General features: G+C 55.5%; 1 protein-coding gene across 2 annotated transcripts in view; it reads left to right on the forward strand.

Moving 5' to 3' along the window:
* Nucleotides 1–23,852, forward strand: part of PRKCA (protein kinase C alpha) — a 347,330-nt gene that overhangs the window by 290,714 nt on the left and 32,764 nt on the right. For both annotated transcript variants that reach the window (XM_036268037.1, XM_036268038.1), the window contains 5 exons: nt 8,574–8,708; nt 9,495–9,668; nt 11,812–11,903; nt 14,801–14,863; nt 15,717–15,855. In XM_036268037.1, the coding sequence (XP_036123930.1) occupies nt 8,574–8,708; nt 9,495–9,668; nt 11,812–11,903; nt 14,801–14,863; nt 15,717–15,855 (603 nt within the window). The remainder of the gene's footprint in view (nt 1–8,573; nt 8,709–9,494; nt 9,669–11,811; nt 11,904–14,800; nt 14,864–15,716; nt 15,856–23,852) is intronic.

Raw genomic sequence — 23,852 nt, forward strand, 5'->3', positions numbered from 1 at the left:
ACCTCTGCCCGATGAGACAGACTTGCCTTGGGTCCTCGGATCCCGTCTGTGACCCAGACGCCTGTTCCCTGTGTGGGTGACATCCTGAGCAACGGGATTTTGTCTTTGTTCTCGCGTTAGACACTTTGCTCTTCCAGGGCGAGAATGTCCGTACTGCAGGCTGGCTGTGCTCCCCATGTAGGGGAGCCTGTGCCCGTGCCGAACTCGGCGTGGCTGGAATGGGGCCGGGAGAGGAGCGGACGAGGGGAAGGGGCAGGGCAAGGCCTTCGCGGCCCTGGGGCCCCTCCTGGCTTTGCCCGACTTCAGTGAGAGGCTCCCCCTCTTCAGAGGACTGTCCTCACCCCGCCTGCTGGGCAACAGGGCTGTCACCTTGTCACCGCAAGGAAACGGCACAGTGACACGTCAGCCGCCTGGGTTTGAACCCCAGCTCCCCCGGCGGCATCGCTCGCTTGCTCGCGGACTCGTCTTCACCTGTGGCTTTTTCTGAAAACAGAGTTGTCAGTAGTCAGCCCGCTGCTGGGCCCCAGGGACACTCCCGCTGGGGACAGAGGAGAGAAGCGTGCAGGGAGGGCCGTGTCTGTGCCTCTTGCCGTTGGCCTTCGGGGCAGACAGACCGGCACAGAACTGACAGCTTCGGGGAAAGAGGCGCAGCCGTGGCCTCATTTCTCTCTCTCTCTCGTTTAACATCCTTATTTTAGAGACAGAAAGGGAGAGAGAGAAACATCGACAGGAGAGCAAATCATCGATCGGCCGCCTCCTGCACGTCCCCACCAGGGCGCGAGCCCACATCCTGGGCACGTGCCCTGCCTGGTGACCTTCGGAGCACGGGATGCCGCCCAGCCGAGTCACACTGCCCAGGGCGTGGCCTCGTTTCTTACCAGGGGTTCCTTCTGTGACCCACACGCCCCCAGGCCCCAGCAGCTTGTGGGTACCTGTGGGGGCACAGTGATTGGATTATTTTACATTTCACTGGCTTTTTCTTCGCCTGTTGACATCCCCCCATCCACTTCCAAGTCAGGGAACATCCTGTCCTCCACCCCTTCAAATCTCTCCCCTCTCACCCCCCCAAAGAGGTGCTCCCCAACGCTGGAGACCATCGGTTACAGCAAACACCGCGGACCCCTGGGCTCATATGTTCTGTGCCCACTTCCCCGAGGAGAGATCTCTCTTCTGGCGCCCAGCCCAGCAGCAGCTACTGTCACTGCAGGAAGGAAAAGCTCCCCCAGGCGGGGCGGGGAGTTGTAGTCCATTTTACAGATGAGGACACGATACCGTAGTTGGTGTCCCGGCCCGTCTAGTAGACGCTGACTCCTGTGCTCTTCAGAAGTTGCCCCCACGCCCCCCACAGCCCAGCCTCCCTGTCAGCTGACTGCCTGGGCCCAGGGACAGCCTGGAACCGCGCAGCTGCCGCCAGCCGTGGAAGCCGGTGTCCCATTGAACTAGAATCGGGTCCCTCGTTCTTAAAAACGGGTGTGGCTGGTAAACACTCAGTGAAGATAGGATGGAATCGACCGTTATGTAAATTTTGATGATGCTGAATTTAATTGGCATCACCCTGCTTTCAGAATGCCTTGCGGCTGTCACTTAGAGACACTCACAAAACCGTAAATTGAGTAATTGAACAAACATAGTCAGCGTTTGGGAGAAAGGAGCCTCTTTATCCGTGTCTACCTCCATGCAGATGAAGGTCGGGGCCTCTGGCTAGGTGCCCACCTCTGCCCACCTTTCCCGCCGCACCTGCAGAGAGATGGAGAGAAGCGTCTAGAACTTTCCCAGGGATCTGGGCTTTATTGCCAGTTACCGCTTTTTTTTTTTTTTTTTTTTTTTTTTAATTCAGGAGATGCCATTCTGTGGTCATTTAGCTCTAATTGAATCTCCCCAGTGTGTCTTTTTTATTGAATTCTGCCCTCATGTGACTATCATCAATTCTTCTTATTTCTTAAATTGCTGTGTGATTCTGCCTTTAAGATAAACCCCCTGTGACTCTCTCAGACCACCCAGGGCCCCTGGGAGTCCTGCCCCCTCCCTTTCCCCACTGCTTATATCTGTGACTTGCAGAGCCCGGCCCAGTCAAAGGCCAGATTGAAGAGACAGAGATGTGTCTGGTTGGGAGGTGGTTTTCTAGAAAGCAGGCACCTGGAGATCCTAAAACACACGGCTGGCATCAGTCCACACCCCCTGGGCATCACAGGACAGAGCTGAGCCATCATCTGCGAAGGCCTGGCTGGGAAGTAGACTCTGCCTTGCTTGTGCCATTTTGCAGCATTTATGGGAACGTGACGTCTGTGGGCCAGAGGGCCGAACCTTAGGTGGAGTTCTGCTAAAAGATCCCGCTCAAAATGCAATCTGTTCAGCAAACACACACCACCAGAGGGCAGTAAAGATTTACGAATAGAAGAGCCCGTGGAAGCCTGCACACCAGAGAGCAGTGACCTCGTGCCTGCAGCTCTGCTTTTTGATGGATGTGAAGATGGGGTCCCTCCGTGCCCCCAGTGGCTCCGAGGTTCCCGAGACTCAGCAGGATGCTGAGAAGGCGTGCCGTCCAGGGTTTCTCCGGGTTTGGTGACTCCTGCAGTCTGTTCGGCCCACACAAGCCCCAGCACATTCCTATCTACTCCGCTCCGTAGTGCAGAGAACGCCAGCTTCTGAGCAGGGTTGCTGGCTGTCAGGGAACCTGTCTACTCCCGTGGCATCTGTGAGTTCTGGCTCTGCCGCAGCCGGTGCCGTGATAATTCCAAGGGGGAGCGCATTCCTAGCAGAGAAAGGATATACGTAGGGTTCAGAAACTCTCTAACTGAACTCTTAGCAACGGGGCAGAACTAAGGGCAGCAGCCTCCCAGGACCCGTGTAGCAGGTGAGACAAGTCGTATGGCCCCGTAATGACAGTGAGCCGGCCTGAGACGTGTGTCAGCGCTCGCCAGACAGCTCTGGACGGTGGTTGAAGGAAAACAATGCAGCAGCAGAGTCGAGGTGGACAATCCTCAGTCCAAGAGGGACCACGCGCTCTGTTTTCCACGTGGAGCAAAGTGCTGATGGGCCTCAGGTCCCATCTTTCTCCTTCGAGTGTGGCTCAGTTGCCATGACAACAGAGGTCCGCAAGCTTCCTTTGCATTTGTGTCAGCAGTGGCCACAGCGTTAAGTGGACGTGTCCATAGAACCGTTCCTCATTAAGGAGCGTGAGGCCTGGGCTCCCGTGTTGTCCGGCTACGAGGCCGCTCTTTCCAGCGCTCATCAGCATGGCCGGCCTCACGGAACAGACTGAGTGGTGGTTTAATTCAGGGGCACATGAGGGTCTTAATTGTTGCCGTTCTAACTTAGCAGTGAGATACAGATGTTTCCTTTTAATCGAACTGCAAATGAGGGTGAATAATTTGAGAACCTACATGAGCTAGGCGGGGGAGGCACATCGGAGCCCACTGGCCAAATTCTGGCTGCTGCCTGTTTCTGTGATTTAAGGTTTTATGGGAACACAGCCACGCTCATTCACTCATCCGTTCATGTCGCTTTCACACCACACCAGCAGAACTGGGCAGTTGCAACAGGGACAGTACCTGGCTTGCAAAACCCCAAATATTTATTATCTGTCCCTTTACGTGTGCCTGTTTTTTATAGAGGGGAATGAGCACTGAATTTCAAGAAGCAGGTTCCGGAGGAAGATTGATTTAGACTCATCACCTAGCACCCCTGGCCTCAGTCTCCTCATCTGCGAAGTGGGTGGTCTCCGCTTATCTTCAGCTTCCTTTCAGATACAAAAAGCTCCCTCGCCCTGTGCTGTCGGTTAAAGATTACATCCCAGCCCTGGCTGCTGTGGTGTAGTCTTGAGAGTGTCGAGCTGACACACCAAAGAGTCGTGGGTTTGATTCCTGGTCAAGGGAACGTGCCTGGGTTGCAGGTTCATCCCCAGCCCTGGTTGTGGTGCATTCGGGGGGCAAGTAATCGATGCATCTCTCTCACATCTATGTCTTTCTCTCTCTCTCTCCCCCACTCTCCCTCCCTCTCTCCCTCTCTCTCCTTCTCTCTCCACCCTCTCCCTCCCTCCCACTCTTTCTAAAAGTCATTGGAAAAAATATCCTCTGGTGAGGATTAACCAAAAAAAGATGGAGCGGCTCTTAGCACAGGGGCATGACCCTCTAGTCCACGGGGTGATGCAGGGTCCTGCGTCAGGGACCGCTAGGGAGGAAGTAGCATTCTCGTCTTCCTGCCCAGCAGTGCCATGACGCAGTCCAGTGGCAGGTACTGGAGTTGGTTCTCTAGGCCTCAGTGTCTCCACCTGTACCAAAGGCAGGTCAGACCTTCCCAGGGAGCCTTTTGTGGCTGACAATCTGGTTCTGAGGACCCCCTGCCATTGGGAGAATGAGGGGTGCACACCTGTGACATGCTGTTCGCCTGTGAACCCCACTCCAGAAGGGAACACGGGTGGCCCCGTGCCTCCAGGTGCGGGTTGCAGATAGCATCGCCAAATCTGAAAAGGACGTACTAGTAGGAATGATTCTGAAACTAGATACGAGACCTAAAAGAAACCAAGACCCTGCCTTCGGGAAGGAGGCTGACTCGGTTTCCCTCTTTGACTTTGCACGTTCAAAATAAAATGTCTGGCCTCATCCGCCAGTCTTGGCAACACCTACGCCCCTTGCCCCGGAAACACCACGTCAGGATTCTGTCCTGGGGAGATCAGGGCTGTGCGTGGGGAGTGGTCGGCGAAAGCATTCATTTGCACGTGACTGAAAACGGGAACAACCCGGCTGTCCAGCGGGAGGGGAGTGGTTACATCAACAGGGAGCCACACGTGGGGACATGGTGCAGTCACTGAGATCGTGTGGTGCACAGGAGTGCGTAACATAAGAGCTCACGTCCTCTGAAGGAGAAACGCAGGCTGCAAACAGTGTAATTATATGTCAAAGAAGGAAACGTGGAAAACAATTAGAAGATCCGCCAAAATGTTAACAGTGATTATCTCTGGGTGATAAAATTATGGGTATTTTCAGTTGTCTTCTCTTTGTCCTCATCCATGCCTGTTAGATTCCCTAACATGAATAAGGATTACTTTTATGCCAAGAAGCAGCATCAAGGTAGAAATTACAAGGCAATCATTCTGCCTTTTAAAATGTTTTACATGAAAAGGAATTGCCCTCCCATGTACACATTCACCTCTTCGTTCTGTAAGTATGTGAGGGCCAGCAGGCCCCAGGCGCTCTCCTGGATGCTGGAGATACATCAGTGAACAGAACAGCCGAGGTCCTCCGGTGGAGGGAGAGAGAAACATGCAGTAGGCAGTGAGGAGAGCGTGGGGGTGCACACCTCGGGAACGGGAGGACGGGGTGTCGTGTGAAGAGGGCGGGTGGGGAGGGCCATGCTCGAAGCATCCCGAGTGGAGGGGGGGACACGCCCTGTCCTGTATCGGTCAGGGGAAGCAGAAAGTGCGAAGACCCTCTGGCAGTAAGCATGCTTGGCATGTTCCAGAAGATGAAAAATGAGCCGGAGAACAGCAGGCATTTTATTTTACCTCGGCTGTGCTCCCCGGGAGGCTGGGATGGCCATTAAGTAGCATCATCTTGACCTGTTGCCCAGTTACTGAGTAGGAGGTAATAGATGTCATGACTCATGGCTCGTTAGAAATACACAGGCTGTACTTCGTTAACGGAATCACTGAAACACCTCCCAGTTCCTTTGTGGTTTCTCTCCAGAAACCACGCGATTTCTCTAAAGTAACATTGCGGTGGAGGCAGGTGGATACGGAGTTACCTTAGATGTAAGGTGCTGTGCTGATGTCCTCGGTTGTTGCTGATGTCCTCGGTTATTTATGGCATAGCTATTTCTGTTACCCATGGAGCGGCACCGACAACACAACCGTCCGTGTTATATTGTCGGGGTTGTTCAGAGCATTGTCATTGGGGTGGGGGGAGTTTATAAGAAACCCACAGTATTCATTGGCTGCGGTGGCCGGTTTACTGTTGGCTGTCTACCCTCGGAATCTTAAAAGCAGAAGGAAGCTGCTATTTCGGGTCCATCTCTCTACCCTCTGCAAACATCTTGGATACATATCTTCTTCAAAGCCATGTTTTCTGTCGGGCGAGGGGATACAGTGTTGCTGAAGATGCGTTCTCGGAATAGGTAGATGGGCAGTTCTAGTGGAACGGAGGTAACCCGTGAAGCATTCTGGGGCCGCCGCCCACCCCAGCCCAGCTTTCTCCTTCATGGCCTGGGCGCTGAGGTGTGGAAGGCGCCGCGACGGTTGCGGAAGGCCCACGCGTCGGGAACATCTGTCAGGACCACAGTCAACTTCATGGGTGAAAACGCCCTGCAGCTGCTTCAAGCGCCCCAGAGCCATTAGTCCCTCGTGTTCGGGTCTTTCCAGATGTTGCTGTGGAATTCCTGACAGCAGAGTCATCTCTCTGGGCTTCTCTCTGGTTACATTTTCTCTGTGTGAATCAGAAGCGCATAGTCGAGGGGCTTAGTCGGCATTCTCATCTCAAACTTGAACCTCCCGATTAGTCACTTAAAGTTAGGTACAAACCAGAAAATTTCTCAACTTGGGGTCGTTCCTGGGGCCGCTGCTTGGAGGACGGCGCTGGCCCTGAGGGTGAGGGTGACTGTGATGGAACCGAGTCCTGGCTTTTTCTTGCAAGTCTGTCTTAAAATTCCTTCCATCCTCTGTCAGAGGGGAGGCCAGTGTGTGTGTCATTGCAGCTCAGATTTTGTGTCTACAGAGCATCAGTGTTCCCGGTGGCCCGAGTCCCCATGTTTCCTACTGTGCACTGCCCATAGGGGTAGAGTACAACTGTATTTACTTTTTTATTTAATTAATTTATTTATTTTTAATCCTCACCCGAGGACATTTTTGCATTTATCTTCAGATAGAGCGGGAGGGAGAGAGGAAGGAAGAGAGAGAGAGACACATCGACTGGCTGCCACCCACCTGACCCCAACCCAGGCTGGGGACAAACCACAACTGAGGTACGTGCCCTTGGCGGGAACCGAACCCGGGTCTCTCTGGTTCGTGGGCCAACGCTCTAACCGCTGAGCCAAACCGGCCAGGGCTAGAGTAAACTGTATTTAATACTTCCGTCCTTGAAGAAGAAAAGTTGGGGCCATCGTTGCCCTGTGTTTTAATGTCTCGGGTTGCTCAGTCCATCCGAGCACGCGCTCACACCACGAGGTTTGTCCTTAGACAGACCAGGTATTTCCATCAGAGAAAAGCATCGCCTCACCGCATGGCATCTGAGGAGTGCAACCTGGCTTCGTTCCTTTATCCATTCAACCAAAATATCGAGTGCGTCCCCCGTGCCAAGCGCGGTGTTAGGGCTGGGGATCCAGAGACGGCGGATCCGGCCTCAGAGCATCCTCAGTGGAGCCTGGCACAGAGCAGCTCCTCGTTCCCCCCGAGAGCCAAGAGCTGATGTCGCCAGTGCGGCGGTCGTCTCCTAAAGCCCAAGAATGCCGCCTGTCCCTCCTACGCCATGTTCTTGGTAACCACGTTGGTCTGAGGGCTGTCCCGGCACCTGCCCCGAAGCAGAGCTGCCCTTGGTGGTGTCTGCCGCAGTGGGGGTGCACCCTCTCACTGAGAATGCGTCCAAAGCACGCGTCTGAGCCCTGCGGCTCAGGGATGTGGCTGCAGGGGATCAGCCAGCCCCCAGGACCCTGGCCTTGTGGGCTGCTGACACGTCCAGCAACGGGCTCCCTTGCTGTCAGTCGGGCAGTTTCAAGTGCAGACTCTGGGGGTAGCTTCTCCCCTCTCTCAGGACTCCTGGGCCGACAGTTGAGACGGTCCCCTGTGATCCCACCTACCTCTCCTTTTCTGCTGTGTCCTCTTGCTTTTCACCTTTGACATGAGACTGAGCCCCATGAGAGTGACGAGAGCATGGTCTCCCCAGAGCCTTTGGGTGGCAGGAGTGTCATTTGTAAAACCTCCTTTTGGTGATTCACACGTCACCCACCATGTGTTCTTTGGGCTCAAGGGGCAGTGAGTGTCTCCTGTGAAACCAGGTTCTCAGGCGTAGCCCCTGAGTTCAACTCTTAACATCAGGAAAAAAATAAACAAAAACACTGTTCTCACCGTGCCGTTTAGAGAAGCAGTAAATCACCCCTACAGATCGCCACTTAGGCAGTTCCTCTCCAGAGGACACTCTTCTCCCTTTCTACACGGGTACAGGTTTCCTTTCTGCAGATTAACCTTAAATTGGAAAATCTACAAATGAGAAAAACATCAGTGCACAGTTTGTTTTTGTGTTGTGTTAACTGTTGCAAAGCCCCGGCTTCCCCAAGCAGTTCACTTCCACATCCATCATGAGAAGCAGCCTGCCTGTGGCAGGTCCCGCCATCCGACTCTTGATGAACTCCTGAAGAGTTGTTTCTTCGTAGGAAAGGGCAGTTTCTTTGGTACTTTGCAAATGCTGCCCTGCGGATGGGCAGAGCCACTGTATGAATAGATGCGTCATCCTCACGCTCCTTTCCTGGCCCCATCCCACCTCCCAGCTCCCAGCTGGCACAAGCTTACTTACAATGTTTTCCATCCATCTTTCTCCTGGAGGGGGAACAAATGACTGACTGTTGCCACCTGTGTGCTTGTTGTTCAGAAAGCCAAGCTTGGCCCCGCTGGTAACAGAGCCTTCGGTCCTTCGGAAGAGAGGAGACTTTCCAACAACCTGGACAGAGTGAAACTCACCGACTTCAACTTCCTCATGGTGCTGGGGAAGGGGAGTTTTGGGAAGGTAAGAGGGCAGTGGCCTGTGCGGTGGCCGGGCCTTTGCACGGCACGCTGGGATCCTCCTGTTCTTCCTGAAGTGTCCAGGGCAGCCTGTCGGGTTTCCCTGTTCTCTGTGCCTCTTTCTCACATGCTTCCCACTTCCTTTCATTAGAAACAGCTGCATCCAAAAAGTTCCCGCGGGGTCACAGCATCACCATTTCAGTGTTCGGAACAGTGCGTGCTCCGCGGTGTGGGCTGAGTGGACACTTTTCACACCCAAAACTTAAACGTTGACTTGCAGTAAGCAAATGCAGTCATTGTGAGATGCTGAACTGGGTTTCTTCAGCCTGTATATCTGCAGTGGGCTCTTCTGGCCCCAAATCTCACCAGAAACCCAGGAGCCGATTTCTGTCCTGCCTGTTTGTTTGTCTTGGTTCCCGAATCATGAGAAGTTTATAAAGGTCCTTCACATTTTTGCCCTAAGGATGCTCCTGACAAATGGCAGACTTCAACCCTAATGCTGATAATGTTGCCTCTCCCTGTTCCCGGCCGATACAGCGCCATCGTGTGGCAACAGCCGACAGTGTGCAAGTCTTGCCGCCTTAACAGTGACGGTGCAGGAGGAATCGAATTTGCTGTGACCTGCCATATTTCATAGTCTGCACATAAAGGGGAACCTTATGAGTATTTTTCTATCACACATTTCCATATTCGCACGCGCCGTCTGAACTGTCGCCGACCTGGCTCCTCCCCACCCCCAGCGCCCGACGAAAGCCTGGGCGTTTTCAGGTTGCCCGTCCTCTGCTCGCAGGTGATGCTGGCCGACAGGAAGGGAACGGAAGAACTCTACGCCATCAAAATCCTAAAGAAGGACGTGGTGATCCAAGACGACGACGTGGAGTGCACCATGGTGGAGAAGCGAGTCCTGGCCCTGTTGGACAAGCCCCCGTTCCTGACGCAGCTGCACTCTTGCTTCCAGACGGTGGTAAGGGCCCAGCACACAGCGTGCTCGCCAGGGCTGCCTTGCCCAGTGCTCAGCCAGGTCAGCGTGACTCCCGCGGGGAAGGCCGGCTCAGCCCCGGTCCTCTCGGCCACGCAGAGGTGACTGGGGACAGCCTCTCAGCCTTGTGCCACGGGTAAATTTGGAGCGTTCCCCTCCCTGTGATGTGCCCTACTTAGAGAGTTGGCATTAATTCCGTTTAATTCAGCAAACATTGATATCAGAGGTGTTCTCCATGCCAGGCAATGTGCTAGGACTCCGAGACACAAAAACAATCCAATAACTCTCCGCGCTGGCTCGCGAACAGGCCAGCTCGCCAGCTGCCAGGCATCGCGCTGGGACATCGGAGACGCGATCTTGTGAAAGTGCGTGTTCTTTTCCAACGCACGCAGCAGGGTCTGGCAATCTGGCCTGTTTTGTACAGCCCGGGAGCTCTAAGAAAGGTTTAAAAAGTAATAAAAAATCATATTTCATGGCATGTGAAAATTAGATGAAATGCAAATATCGGAGTCATTGTTTTCTTGGGACACAGCCATGCTCTGCCACTATGTCATCGACGGCTGTGTTCGTGCCACGGAGGCAGAGCTGAGTAGTGGTGAGACACATGCAGAGCCTAGGGGACAGTCTGGCCCTTTAAGGATAAAGACTGCTGAGCCCTGTCCTATGGTAGAACCTCACAGAGAACAAAGACTATTCCAGAGCACTGATCAGCTGCTGGGGGGGCCAAGGCCCCGGTGTGGTGCTTCCGCGCGGCCTGCAGGGAATATAAACGCTGAGGTGGCCCCCAGCGCCGCATTCCCAAAGATAGACTTGCCACCGCTCAGCTGCTGTCCGTTCAAAGATATGACTCAATAATCAGTAACTGCGATTGTTACTGTTGTGGTTATTACTGTTTTCCCTTTCCCATTGCCCAGAAATTGTCTTTCTGTTTTCTGTCTCCCTTTACCATCTGGTGGGAGGTGCTCCTCGTGCTCCTGGACCGGAGACCCTCAGTGCGGCCGCGCAGTCTCGGATGTGGGGCCGCAGAGCCGGGCACGGCCCCCGTGTGTCAGCCCAGCGCAGCTGGCCCGGCTGCCCCCTGCTCCCCGCAGTGTCTAAGTGGCACCAAGGAGAGAGGAGCAATGTGCTAGGAAGAGGGAACCATGTCTTGAATCCCAGCCCAGATCCTGTAACCCTGGTTACTCTGATTAAGCTCCAGAAAGCGACAAAGCAGAGAAATAAAGATGAAATTAAAGTTCGGAACAGCCGAGCTGGAGGTGGGAGCTCCCGGGGCTCTTCCCTGCCTCCCAGCAGCAGCTTTGACGGTTTTCCCTCCGCCCTGGGCCACACTTGAATGTTTAATAACCGCTGTGAAACGGCGACGTCTTCCAGAAGAGGGCAGAAGTCAGCTGTGACCTGGCGTGTGGTGCTGTTGGTTCTGTTGCCGCCACGCCCCCTCCGTCTCCCTGTCTGTCCCCGCATGGTGTCCTCATACAGGCGCAGATGTGTTTGCTTCTATGGTGCGTGCCCTTCATGGGGCCAACACTTAGCATGCTGGTGACCGAGGACACCAGGAACCGCACTTGGGGATATTACGGCTGCAAGAGAGCATTTGAACAGCCTCTCCACTTACTGTCCCCTCCACCGCAGTAGATGTCATCGAGCATTTACAATGGATAAGCCCAGCCTAACTCCCCAGGCTTGTTTTCGGAAGCATCCAGTTAAACATGTGACCACGTTACTCTCCCATGCCCCCTAGACATTGCAGACCACAAACACCAGTTAAAATTCAGTAATTGGCCCATATGGATTCTTCACACCGTCCCTAACTTAGAAGTATCCTGTGTGTAGGAGAAAAGGGAAGACCATGTGAGGCGTTACTGTGACGGAGCGTAACCAGAAGGGGCAGACACGCGGACAGCAGCCGTGACTCCATAGTTATGTAGTGACTCTGCCTCCCGAGGCCCTCGTGCCGTAGGTTCCTTACGTGTTCTTTACTTGGGAAAAGACGTGTCAAAGGGCCGCACTGAGCAGAGGGGTCTCTGTGGCCCGCACTTGGCCGATGCGAGGGCAGAGCCCAGCCTGGAGAGGGAGGGACGCGGCCCCGCCCGAGGAGGCACTCACGCACCTGTCCCACCTTGGCCCCCAGGATCGGCTGTACTTCGTCATGGAATACGTCAACGGCGGGGACCTCATGTACCACATTCAGCAAGTAGGAAAATTTAAGGAGCCGCAAGCAGTGTGAGTATTTGTTTTTAAGTCCCTTAATTTAGACCCACGGTGGTCCCAGCTGGGAACTTCTGCCTGGTGAGCCTTGCAGGTGGGCTGCGCCCTGATCTCCGGAGTGGGGGAGAGTTGTTGGCAGGTTCATCTCAAGGTTTCCTAAGCAGAGTTTATTCCGCTTATAAATTGGAGGTGCTGGCGCATTCCACCCCAATCGACTGGGTCGGCCATTCGTTTACTGAACACGTGGTCACTGCGCACCCACAACGCCCGGGGCACTGGGAGCGTGGCAGGAAGTGCGCCCTCCCTGCCCTTGGGGCCTCACCGTGTGACCTGGAGTGGGGGAGTCACTGGACAATTGTAGCGTGTTGCCATAGCTCCAGAGGCGGCACAGGACACCATGCCGATCCTCAAAAAGGGGAGAGTGAGGGAAGAGCAGCCGGGGGGATGCCTCCCAGAGGTTCAGGGGCCGTGGAGCAGGGGCTCTGGGTGGCAAGCCCAGCGGGCGCCTGGCCGAGGAACAGGAGGGTAGGTTTTCCCAGGGCCCTCTGGCCAACAGGAGAAGGAAGGCTCGGAGGGAAGGTGATGGCTGGTGAACACCATGGAGAGGAGAGAGAGCGGAGTGTAGCAGGGACTTTGAGAACCTTCTGGAGGAAGAAACCAGGATTTGGTAACTGTGGGGAAGAGGGAGAAGAGAGAAGCCCCTTCAGCTGACACAGCTGTGGGGGAGGGGGAGAAGAGAGAAGCCCCTTCAGGTGACACAGCTGTGGGGGAGGGGGAGAAGAGATGAAGCCCTTCATCTAGGGACACCAGCTGTGGGGAGGGGGAGAAGAGAGAAGCCCCTTCAGGTGACACAGCTGTGGGGGAGGGGAGAAGAGAGAAGCCCCTTCAGGTGACACCGCTGTGGGGGAGGGGGAGAAGAGAGAAGCCCCTTCAGGTGACACCGCTGTGGGGGAGGGGGAGAAGAGAGAAGCCCCTTCAGGTGACACCGCTGTGGGGGAGGGGGAGAAGAGAGAAGCCCCTTCAGGTGACACAGCTGTGGGGGAGGGGGAGAAGAGAGAAGGCTCTCTAGGTGACACAGCTGTGGGGGAGGGGGAGAAGAGAGAAGCCCCTTCAGGTGACACAGCTGTGGGGGAGGGGGAGAAGAGAGAAGCCCCTTCAGGTGACACAGCTGTGGGGAGGGGGAGAGAGAGAAGCCCTTCAGGTGACACAGCTGTGGGGGAGGGGGAGAAGAGAGAGGCCCCTTCAGGTGACACAGCTGTGGGGGAGGGGGAGAAGAGAGAAGCCCCTTCAGGTGATGCAGCTGTGGGGGAGGGGGAGAAGAGAGAAGCCCCTTCAGGTGACACAGCTGTGGGGGAGGGGGAGAAGAGAGAAGTCTCTCTAGGTGACACAGCTGTGGGGGAGGGGGAGAAGAGAGAAGGCTCTCTAGGTGACACCCTGTTGTAGGTTTGGGAGGAGCCAGCCAGGCGGAAGTGGTTTGGGGAGAGAATTGTGAGCTTTGTGTGGGTTTCATTGGGACATGCCTTGGATGCCCGGATGTGAATCAACAACGCAGGGGACAGGCCGGGGCTCCAGGGGGAGATCTAGAATCTTCCATCTAGTGGGCGGACTCAGATACCTGAAAAATCATCCCATTTGTCAGGGTCCCGGAGGTCCCAGGAAATGCGGCAGGAGCAAATCTAAGCAGACGGGTTGCGTCCCCCTCACTCAGGACGCACAAGCCCTGTGCCCTGACGAGTCACGTCTGCAAAGGCTAACGGGGTTCTGACTGACATTTCCCGGGAACATAAATCCCAAGGCGTCGCCTGTGTGCGGGACCTGTCCTGGGGACGGCTGGCCGGGGACTCTGGTAGCAAGCCTTCGGAGACGGAGACGGGAAGGCGGCTGTTTCTGTTGTCATTCTTTTCCCCCTTTGGAACGGCCTGCCCTCCCCCAGGTTGTCAGTCAGAAAGCAGGACGTGCTCGGATCGCCCAGTGACACTGAGCTAAGGAGCAAGTGCGGCGGAGCCCCTTGCGTTACACAGTAGCACCAAGGTCATTGTATCTGTGTTGCCAGGAAGGTTTCATTTTTAAAAAGATAAAAAAGCATGAAAAAGAATGTCCAAGATAACCCCATCTCGTTTTTCTCTGCGATCTCTCCCCTCTCCCGCCAGCCCTCAGAGGTGCCCCCTGTGCAGCCTGCGGCCCTGGTCGCCAGGGCTTGTCTCTGCTCACACAACATCTGTGCTGCACGAAGTCTCCTGGGTGTGACATGCGCCCAGGCAGTTTCGTGCCTCCTCAGACTTCAGAGACTCCTAAGTACGATGCAGATTTTAAAACATCCTTCAGCATTTGCTCTGAGTCTCAGATATTAACCTACAATTTTGAAGGGATGGCAGTAACTGCCTTGACTATGAATTATTTACAAGGGTAAACGCGGGTATGAATCACGGCACGTGTCCCATGCATCCCGGCGCTCGGGGATGAGGCATCGGCTGGAGTTCCTCACAGAGTACTTGTCTTCCAGGGAATAACTGTGTGTTCAGTCGCTAATGTACTCTGTTCACGGGGAGGCAAATGGAAATGGACTCTGCCTCATCCTGGCAGAGAGGAGTCTAACAGCCAGTGTTTAAAAGATCATATTAGGAATTTCTTTCGAGCAGTAAGTTACCTGCCTACCTGCCCCAGACAGGAAGTGCTTGTTTCTGGGCAGGAGATGAACACAGCTCGCTGGTGTGATTAGCTGAATCATTCATAGGAGAAGTTGGAGTAAAAATGGCAGAGGGAAGGGTGAAGGGTTGGAAGAACACGTGTGGGACGGTGCGAACCTCTGATAGTCTCAGGTCTTACGTTCTTTTTCCTCTTCGGCACCTGAACTGGGAGCGTCCAGAGACCCCAGGAGTCCGAAGAAGACTGACGGGCTTTTTCTCTTGCAGATTCTATGCAGCAGAGATTTCCATTGGATTGTTCTTTCTTCATAAAAGAGGAATCATTTATAGGTACGTGGTGAAGCTTCCCCACAGTCTGTGCCGTGGGTGGACCCCTGGGTCTCTGGGTGTGTGATTCTGTGACGGGGGACCTAAGACGTGGAGTTGATAACCCCCGAGGCAACAGAGACCTGCTGAGACCCTCCAGGCGATCAGAACCACCTTCTGATCTCTGGACCTCAAAAGATTCGTCTCCTCTCGTTCCTGCCTCCCACAAGAAAACATGCAGTTCTCTCCACTGACAGCTCCTTCCTCTGCCTTTGATCTGGAAGGGAGGTGGGGAGCAGTGGACACTGAATTTCTGCGAGAGGCTCAGCTGGGTAAGGACACGGGGAAGTGGGGAGAGAGAGGCAAGGAAAGCTACTAAGCTCAAGTGTTCTGGTTGTCGGCTCTAGTGCAAGTCTGCGCCAAAGAGAGAAGCGTGTCTCCCAGGATTAAGTGAAGAGGGATGGAAAGGACCCCCGGCACTAGGCAGAAGAGAAGGGACACAGGGCTGACCACGGAGGTGGTTCCGTACCTGTGTCCTTGCACACCTGGCTTTGCATCCCTCTGTGTGGGATGCTGATAAGTCGGATGACCAGGCTGTCCCCAGACCTGCTAGGCTGGGATCTCTGCTGACTCGTGGTTGGGAATTGCTAGTTCAGCCTTTTAGTTATTCATTCAACATGCCCCTGCTAAGTACCTCCTGTGTCTGTGCCCTAGGCACTACCTTGGGCTCCGGAGATGAAAAAACAGTAATTCCTGTTCCCAACTCTCCTGGGACGTGTAGTTCACAAGCCTTGAGATGCAGCCTCTGCATCACCAGCCCCGGAGCACACCGAGCTAGGCCATGGGAAGGGCACTGACCGGTACCGCTTCCTTGCAGGGACCTGAAGTTAGACAACGTCATGCTGGACTCAGAAGGACACATCAAGATCGCCGACTTTGGGATGTGCAAGGAGCACATGATGGACGGAGTCACGACCAGAACCTTCTGCGGGACCCCAGATTACATCGCCCCGGAGGTAGGGACCCCTATTCTCCTCGTGTTCTAGACGAGCGCCCGTAAACTGCAGCCCCGCTCCCCTGTGGGGGGTGAGCCATTCGCCAGCCACCGTGTGGGGCAGGGACGGCCAGACTGTCTGAACCGGACTAACCAGCAAAGCAGAACAGACATGTGAATGCTCACGGCACCGAGTGAGGGCACTGGTCAGCCGGCTGCGCGGGGAAATGTGTTTCCTACGTGGCCATGGTCAGAACGACTTGAGAACACCGCCGGGCAGGGAAGGGGGGATCTGGACCGTCGAAATGTTCTTCGTGGGAAAACGGGGTCAGAAGGTGGTTCCAGTGATGGCCTTCTGGCAAAATCAGGGTGGTTGTCGCTCTAAACAGCACGTTGGAATTGGCCAAGGCGCCTCTTCGGGGGAGGACGCACCTGTGAGGTTATAAGCAAAGTGGTTCCGAGATTTGCGTGTTGACGGCCTTGGCCATACCGCGCTGTTTGTTAGGCCGCAGATGGAGTCGTTTTCCTCCTGTTGGAGAAGCCTCCCTGGGGTGGAGTGGGCTGTGACCGGCTCCCTGTGTAGCCAGCTCTGTGTCCACGCAGCCCTGCGGAGGCGCAGGCTTCGCCCAGCGAGGCGCCCACATGCTGCAAAGGAACGGGCTTGGGTTCGGCCAGCGTCCGCTCCCTGCAGAGCTCCACGCAGCCGTTGGTGGCTCTGCTGGTGTTCAGTCAGCGTGCCGTCCGGTGCGTTTCCTCGGAGGCCGTTGGTACGGTGGGGAAAGCATGAGCTTAGACGTCAGACCGATGTGAGCTTGCATCCTGGCCCTGGTATTTACAGGCCGTGGGAACTCGGGCAGGTTACTCGCCCTCTCTGAACCCATCTCTGCAGCGGCAGGTTGGGGATCGTGATGAGCTCCGTGTAGAATTGCTGGGGGAGTCCTGTACCTCACACCGTGTTGGCACCCAGTAAACCCTCCATAGGAGCCACTATTCCGAAAGGGAAACTAGCTTATGTTCCTTTGTGAAGGGCTTTTTGTTTGTTACATTCCTAGACTGTGTGGAAACATAGAGTTGGACTATTTACTTAGAAACTTAAATTCTGAATTACATGGGCAAAGACATTATGTCATCTTGATAAGTAATTTATTGGGGTTCCCCCCAAAGAGCTAACACATTAGTATTTCCAGGCTTAGCATGAGCTTAGACAGTCCTATTTTCAGATGTGAATAGCAAAATATTACAGTAGAAATACATCCCCCGTGCTGTCATGCTAGAAACTTGGGAACAAGCTTTCAGAAGGAGGGATGCTGGGAGCACCTGTTGGAGAGAGGGATGCTGGGAGCACCTGTCGGAGAGAGGGATGCTGGGAACACCTGTCGGAGAGAGGGATGCTGGGAGCACCTGTCGGAGAGAGGGATGCTGGGAGCACCTGTTGGAGAGAGGGATGCTGGGATCATCGACTTTGGGCCTCTTCATACATAGAAAAGAACATGGTCTGGCCCTAAACACCCCCGTTTCTGCAAGCCTCCAGCCCTCTCCTTACACCCACTGTACAAGCAATAACAAAGAATGCACCTCGTGTTTATTGAGTGTCTACTATGTGCAAACACCTTACATACTTTCCCTCGATCCCATAACCTGTTCCATAAGGGACATAACACCAGGCCGGTGTTCCAGGAGAGGTGCCTGAAGGGTAAGCCATGGTCTAAGGCAACATCACTAAGAAGCGCAAGAGTCAGGCATTAACCCCAGGCTCAGGCCACCTCCTGACTTCTGCCCTCCACGCTAAATGCCACTCAAACCCTCCATGACTCCGTGTTCAGAGAGCGTTGTGCATGCTTTACTGAGCCAAGCGTGGGGCCACCAGGGGTACAGATGTGTCTCAGACGAGGGCCCTGACCCAGAGTGCTGACAGTTCAGGAGAGGTGACCCCGTGCAGACCAGCAGGAACCGAAACCCACGTTCCGTTTCCAGTGACCTGCGTTGGGAAATGAGCCGCCCGGCTCTGGGAACTGCATCGGTCCTAGCTGGAGGGGCGTCTCTGTGTGCTAGCATTTCCCCGGAAGGGCCCACGGGATGACTGCGGTGTGGAGAACGACCCTCTAGGTCCGAGCTTTCTGAATTCGGCCTGAGGTTAACATTATCCTGTCCTCCGTGTAAATCTTCCTGTCAGGTGGAGGCAAGATAATTATCGAAGGTGGCACGTTCCTTAACAGGCGAGGCGGAGACTCAACTCGTTAGGCTGTTTGTTGGAAAACCTTGAAATGGATTAGTGCGGTAGCGTCTCCCGAGCCGGGGACAGGAGCTGAGGCGGAAGAGGTCGCCAGCGTGTGATTGTGGAGTTGAGATGCCTCCCGTGTGAGGGGCACTCATCAGAAAGTAATTTCCGAGGCTGGGATGAAGGGTCCTCTTTGACATAGAAAGAATCCTTCAGGGTCAGTGAGAGTCCTTGACGAGGCCGCACAAAACTCTTTATCTGGATTCAAACCTGAAAGTTAGTTATTGGGGGCGTACGAGGGTCGGTGTCTCCCCACAGACCCCGACTGCTAGCGTTGCCCACCGTTCCCTGGAAGAGAGGCAGCAGGAAGAGTATCCGCTTCCGGCAGGTGGACCTCGGAGTCCCTCCCGTGCCGCGGGAGCGGAGCCCTTTGAAAATGTGCCGCGTGGAGTCCCCCCTCGCAGCCTGGCTGTGTGGGGAACGTCAGGCCACACGAAGGACATCAGTCACGGTGCAGTGACCGTCCACTCTGTACCAAGCCCTCTGAACACGTCTTCTGACGTGTCCTGTTTTCTGCACCTGCAGACGTTAAGTGCCTTGCCCAAGGTCACACAGCTGGCAGCAGGCAAAGGTGGGATTAGGACCCAAGACATGCTGACCCCAGAGCCCAGTCTTTCCAGATGTTTGCACCACCTCCCGAAGTAGGAGAAAACGCCCCGAGTGACAGAGCAGTTAACAGTGAGCACTCGGATGCCACAGACCATCTTTTCTTCGACATCCTTTGGGCCAAGGTGGACGTTCATCCATGTGAACTGGAGTCAGGGGCCTGAGTCACGGTCAGACTTTGTCATCTATAATGCGGTCAGTGACTTGGGACCGTACACCAGCTGTTAATACCAGGCAGGTCCCTCAGAAGCCAAGGGTGAACCCACAACATTCGAGTCCCTCTCCTTCACTTGGCATCAGTGAGTCACGGGTCCGGCCGGTGATCGCGCCATGTCTGGGCACGCTTGTCAGGCAGGACGGGAACCTGGAAGGACCTCGGGGGGCCTGGGCTGGAGGCGGTTAAATCAGGCCACCGCAGCCCAGAGGGATGTGAGTTTAGAGACAGGACAGGACAATGTTCTCCTCGGCAAGAACAAACAAATGGCACCTCCAATGTGGCTAAATCACCAGGGGACAAGTCTGTGGGCCCCTTGCCACCCCCGCAGCCAGTTGGCCGTGAGCAGATGTGTGAACCCCTGGGAGAATGGGGGCTGGATGGGTTTGGAGAGCTGAAGTCCTGTCCCCGGGCATCCTGGCTTCTCTTGCCAGCCCCGCATTGCCCATGACAGCTGCCAGAAGTCTGCACGTTTATGTAAAATGTGCCTGATTGTTCAAGCAGACGCTCTCATGCAGTAAGAGAAATGTACCCAGGTAAGATCCAGCCAATGGGCCATCACCTGTGACCTCTCTTCTGGAGGGGGTCAAGGGTCACATCTGGGAAGAGCCACATGTTGGGGATGGGAGGAAAAGGGAAGACCAAGAGGTGTGCACAGAGGCAGAGAACCAGGGAGCTGTATGAAGCGTCTGCCCGGGATGTCCTCACGCCAGGTGCCAGCTGGCTCCCTCCTTCAGCTGCAGCTGGAGGGAGGCCACCCTTGCTGGTAATCCTGTGTAAAGCCCCTTCAGCCCCACCCAGCACTCCTGGCCCCTGGCCCCGCTTCCCCCCGGGCTCTCCTCACCTGGATGCACGTAGGTGTTTGTTCCTTACCTGCCCTCCCACAGGTGCACACCAGCATCTGTCTTGTGCTCCCTGAGGGGCCCTGCCCCGGGTCTGGAGCAGCGCTCCGGCAGCAGATGTTTGGGGGACAAAGTGGATGCGGCATGCTGCGGTCCAGGGTGTGGCCGTGGCAGAGGGGCCCGGCAACAGAGCGGAGCTGAAGGCACCGCAGGGGCGAGGTCGGGCACTCTGGAAGCTGCCATGGGGGTGCGGCAGGGGGCAGGGGCCAGAGGACGGCGTGTGCCCCACCTCTCCGACTGCTGGGGAGCCTGCGTGTCCGGAGGTTGGTGGGACATCAGCCTGGGGCCCCCAGACAGCCAAGGTTGACATCCCCGAGACTTTTCCTGGCTGTTGGGGAAGGGGTTCTAGAGAGGGAGAAAAAACAAAAGAGGACGTACGAGTTAGACGAGAAAATAACTTGGATGGTGCGCAGGGCCGGGCAGCCAGGCAGTAAATTACTTGCCAGACGGAGGAGGATGGGGGGATGAGATGGAGAGAGGGGCCGTCCACGGCAGCGCGGCTGCTGGCTGCTCCAGGTCCAGCGCCTCTGGGCCGCGGCCCCACCGCCCGCCTCGGCACGGCGAGCGAAGAGCGCACTGATTAAAGGAGAGGATGATGAACCGGAGGGCGGCTTTCTTTCCATCAGAGGCCAGTTTCCCTCTCCAGGAGGTCACGAGCCACTGACTCCAATATCGCAAGAGAACACGAAGCCGCGCTCTCCCTCCCGGAAACATTTAAAGAGCCAGGCCAGGCGTTCCTGTGGGCGCCTCCTTACCTTGTGCAACTCAGATCTTCCCAAGGAATCACGTCGGCTATATTAGCTCATCTATTCTGCCGTCTGCCTGCAGCTCTTTAACGGCCTCACAACTCTCCCAGCCTCGCAGTTTTAATCAGTTCAGCCTGCCCTGGAGGAGCAGTCGGCCGCCCTGCAATGTGTGGTCACAACACAGCCGCAGCCGGTCCAGCCTCCCAACTCTTCCTCCCGCAAATGCTGCCCCTCGGCGAAGGCCCAGGCCCAGGGCAGGGCGCCTCGGTGGGTTTATTTGGTTGGGTCCTCGGGTCAGCTCTGCAGAGGTGGTGTTATTGGCCCAGTTTTCCGGATGATGAACCCAAGGTGCAAAGACATTTGTTCATTTTTCCCATGGCCCCAGTTCAAGGTAGACAGGGGCTTTGACCCCGGGGCTGGTCAGCTTCTCTCTGCGGTGGCCATTGTCCCAAGAAGAGGGGACCACGGAGATCTGCTACCCAGAGAATGCCTGCCTCGCCCCCCAAGTGCCAAGGAGCTGTTCTGAGGCCCAGTCCTTGTCCCCAGAGCCCCAGTGACACCCCAATAGCTCTTCACTCCCAGTTTTGGTGGCTGCAGTGATTGGCCCTTCGTTAGGGGGTTTGTGTCACTCCTGTAAACATGGTCAGAGATGTCTGAATTCTGTTTCATCTTTTATTTTGCAAAATGGTGGTAGGAAGCCCTGGCTGATTTGATTCAGCGGTTAGAGCATCATCAGCCCAAGGGCCGAAGAGTCATGGGTTCGATTCCCCATCAAGGGCACGTACCTGAGTTGCAGGTTTGATCCCCAGCTCTTGTAGGGGTCGCCCAGGAGACAACCAATCGATGTGTCTTTCTCACATTGATGTTTCTCTCTCTCTTCCCCCTCCCTCCTTCCCCCTCTATCTAAAAAAAAAAAAAAAAAATCAGTGGAAAATATCGTCAAGGTGAGGATTAAAAAAAAATTGTGATGCAGAGGAGAGGACGGGTATGTTGCCAGAGATGCGCACCATTCACGCACTCCCTGTGTGTAACACCCACTGATACCCGTGATCCGGTTTCACTCGACAGGAGCCCTCTGAGGGGAGTGGGCCCCCCGCGTTTTGCAGGTGAGGAAAGGAGATGGTGCGGCGAGGGGCCCTGTCCATGGCTCACGTAGCAAGCGGCAGGGCTGGGAGCCTGGGCCGCCGGCCCCAAGTACAGGCCTGTTGCCCTAATGCGACGATGTCCAGCCTCTTTCATCTCACGGCCCATAAACTACCGAAATTCTGCAGCACACAAAAATACAGATTTTTTGCCGATCTGACAAAAAACATAGGTATAATTTTGACTCATTCACACCGGACGCCTATTGTGCTGGCTGTTGTCTTTGTTTTATTTGACACCCTAAGGGAAGCGAGGTCCGTGCCCCTGACTTAACAGTCAGGTACTGCACGTTGAAAAGAATTGCAGCGCGCCTGGATGTCCTCAGTGGTCAGTTCCCGCTCAGTGCCTGGCGAATTGCTCCGTCGCCAAGGATATCTGTAAAGACCCCCCCGACTGGGAGGCCCCCCCAGCTCTGGCAGATTCTTTATGTCAGCTAATAAAGCTCTTGCGGGCACGGAATGCAGCGCCAGCTCCCGTTCCTCCGCCGCACGAGTCGTGGTCCCGTTGGGACGCACAGCGAGCATCTTGATCAGATTTCTGGTCAGCAGAGCAGGCCCGAGACGAGCAGGATTCCCAAGGGATGGCCAAGCTGTGACTCCCGCCCGCCTTGTCCTGAGCACCAGCCCTGTCACCTGCCCCCCAGGAGACACCCGTGACGGGGGCGGGGGTGACTGCCTTTGAGAACCACTTGATGAGCCTGGAGGGCTGACTCCAGGCTGATGCAGCTCAGCTGCGACTGGCCCCAGGCGGACAGCGTCCTCCCTGAGGGAAGCTCCTGCTGGGTTCCAGGTGGCTTTCCCTTCGTCACTGCGAGTGAGCTCGGCTGCCGCTCCGCCCTGTGGGAACTCGCGGTGCCGTCTGTGAAGTGGGAGTCAGCATAGCACCTTCCTCCGAGGACAGCTGGGAGGATTGGGTTTTGCCCGTAGCGAGCTGAACCCGCCTCGGAGGAAGCCCTGTGTCTGCTCCGTGATAGTTGTTTCTCTTACCTGTTGCCGTGTTAACTCCCCCAAAGTGTAACGGCTCAAAGCAACTACCTCGCGAGCGCTGCGGCCCTGTGAGCCAGGACCATGGTGGGACTCGAGGGCTGACCTCTGAAGGCTGCCGGAGGGGTGGGCTGGGCTCCGCAGGTGCTGGTCCCAGCGTGGCCCCGGGCTGTTGCCTGTCGGCCCAGGCAGGTGGGTTCTCCACGTGGTCTATCTTTCTCTGCGGTCTGTCTCGCCTCATTCCGTGGGTTGTCCAGAGCTTCTAGACATCGCAGCAGCTGGGCAAAAACACTCGACGGGGTCACTTCCACCACGTCCTGTAGGTCAAAGTGCGTCTCGGCACCAGCCCGATTCTAAGGGAGGCGAGATAAAGGCCACGTCTTGGTGGGAGGGGTGCGTTGTCGTACTGGGAGGGGACACACAGGATGGCAGGGGGAGCTGCAGTCATCTTTAGAGACAGTCCATTTTGGGGGGTCAGCTGTTTTAGCTCGGTGTTGGCTACTAGAAGGATTCTCAACACAGCACCCCAGAATGGGGTGTCCCCAAAGGGTCCAAGGACTCAGGAAAGCGGGCCCCACCCGGTGTTTTAGATCTGGGATCAGCACACTTTTTCCACGAAGCACTAGAGAGTAAATATTTTAGGCTTCGCCTTCATCTACATTTTAGATTTTGCCAAGAGGCAAAATTGAGTGACTCCTCGTGCCAAGAGACTCATAGTCTTTCTTACAGTTTTCATTTTACGTTTAAAAATGTGAGCCCCGTGCTTAGCTCACCAGCTGCACAGACAGAAGGCAGGCTGGGTTTGGCCCGCAAGCTGTCACTCGCCGTCCCCAGCTGCAGAGGACTGTCCTCTTGCCTGCCTCAGCCTTGGCTCTTCCTTACAGGGTTAGGGGTCTGCTGGGCCAAAGGGACATGCCCACCCAGGGCCCAAGAATTCCCTTCCCAAAGTCTGTCCTGCGTGGACCTCTTCCCAAGATCCATCCCATGTGGACCGCTTCCCATGACACGTCCCACGTGGACCTCTTCCCATGACACGTCCCACGTGGACCTCTTCCCATGACATGTCCCACGTGGACCGCTTCCCATGACACGTCCCACACGGACCTCTTCCCATGACATGTCCCACGTGGACCTCTTCCCATGACAC

The sequence above is a fragment of the Molossus molossus genome, unplaced genomic scaffold, assembly GCF_014108415.1.
Source record: "Molossus molossus isolate mMolMol1 unplaced genomic scaffold, mMolMol1.p scaffold_m16_p_19, whole genome shotgun sequence".
NCBI lineage: Eukaryota > Metazoa > Chordata > Mammalia > Chiroptera > Molossidae > Molossus > Molossus molossus.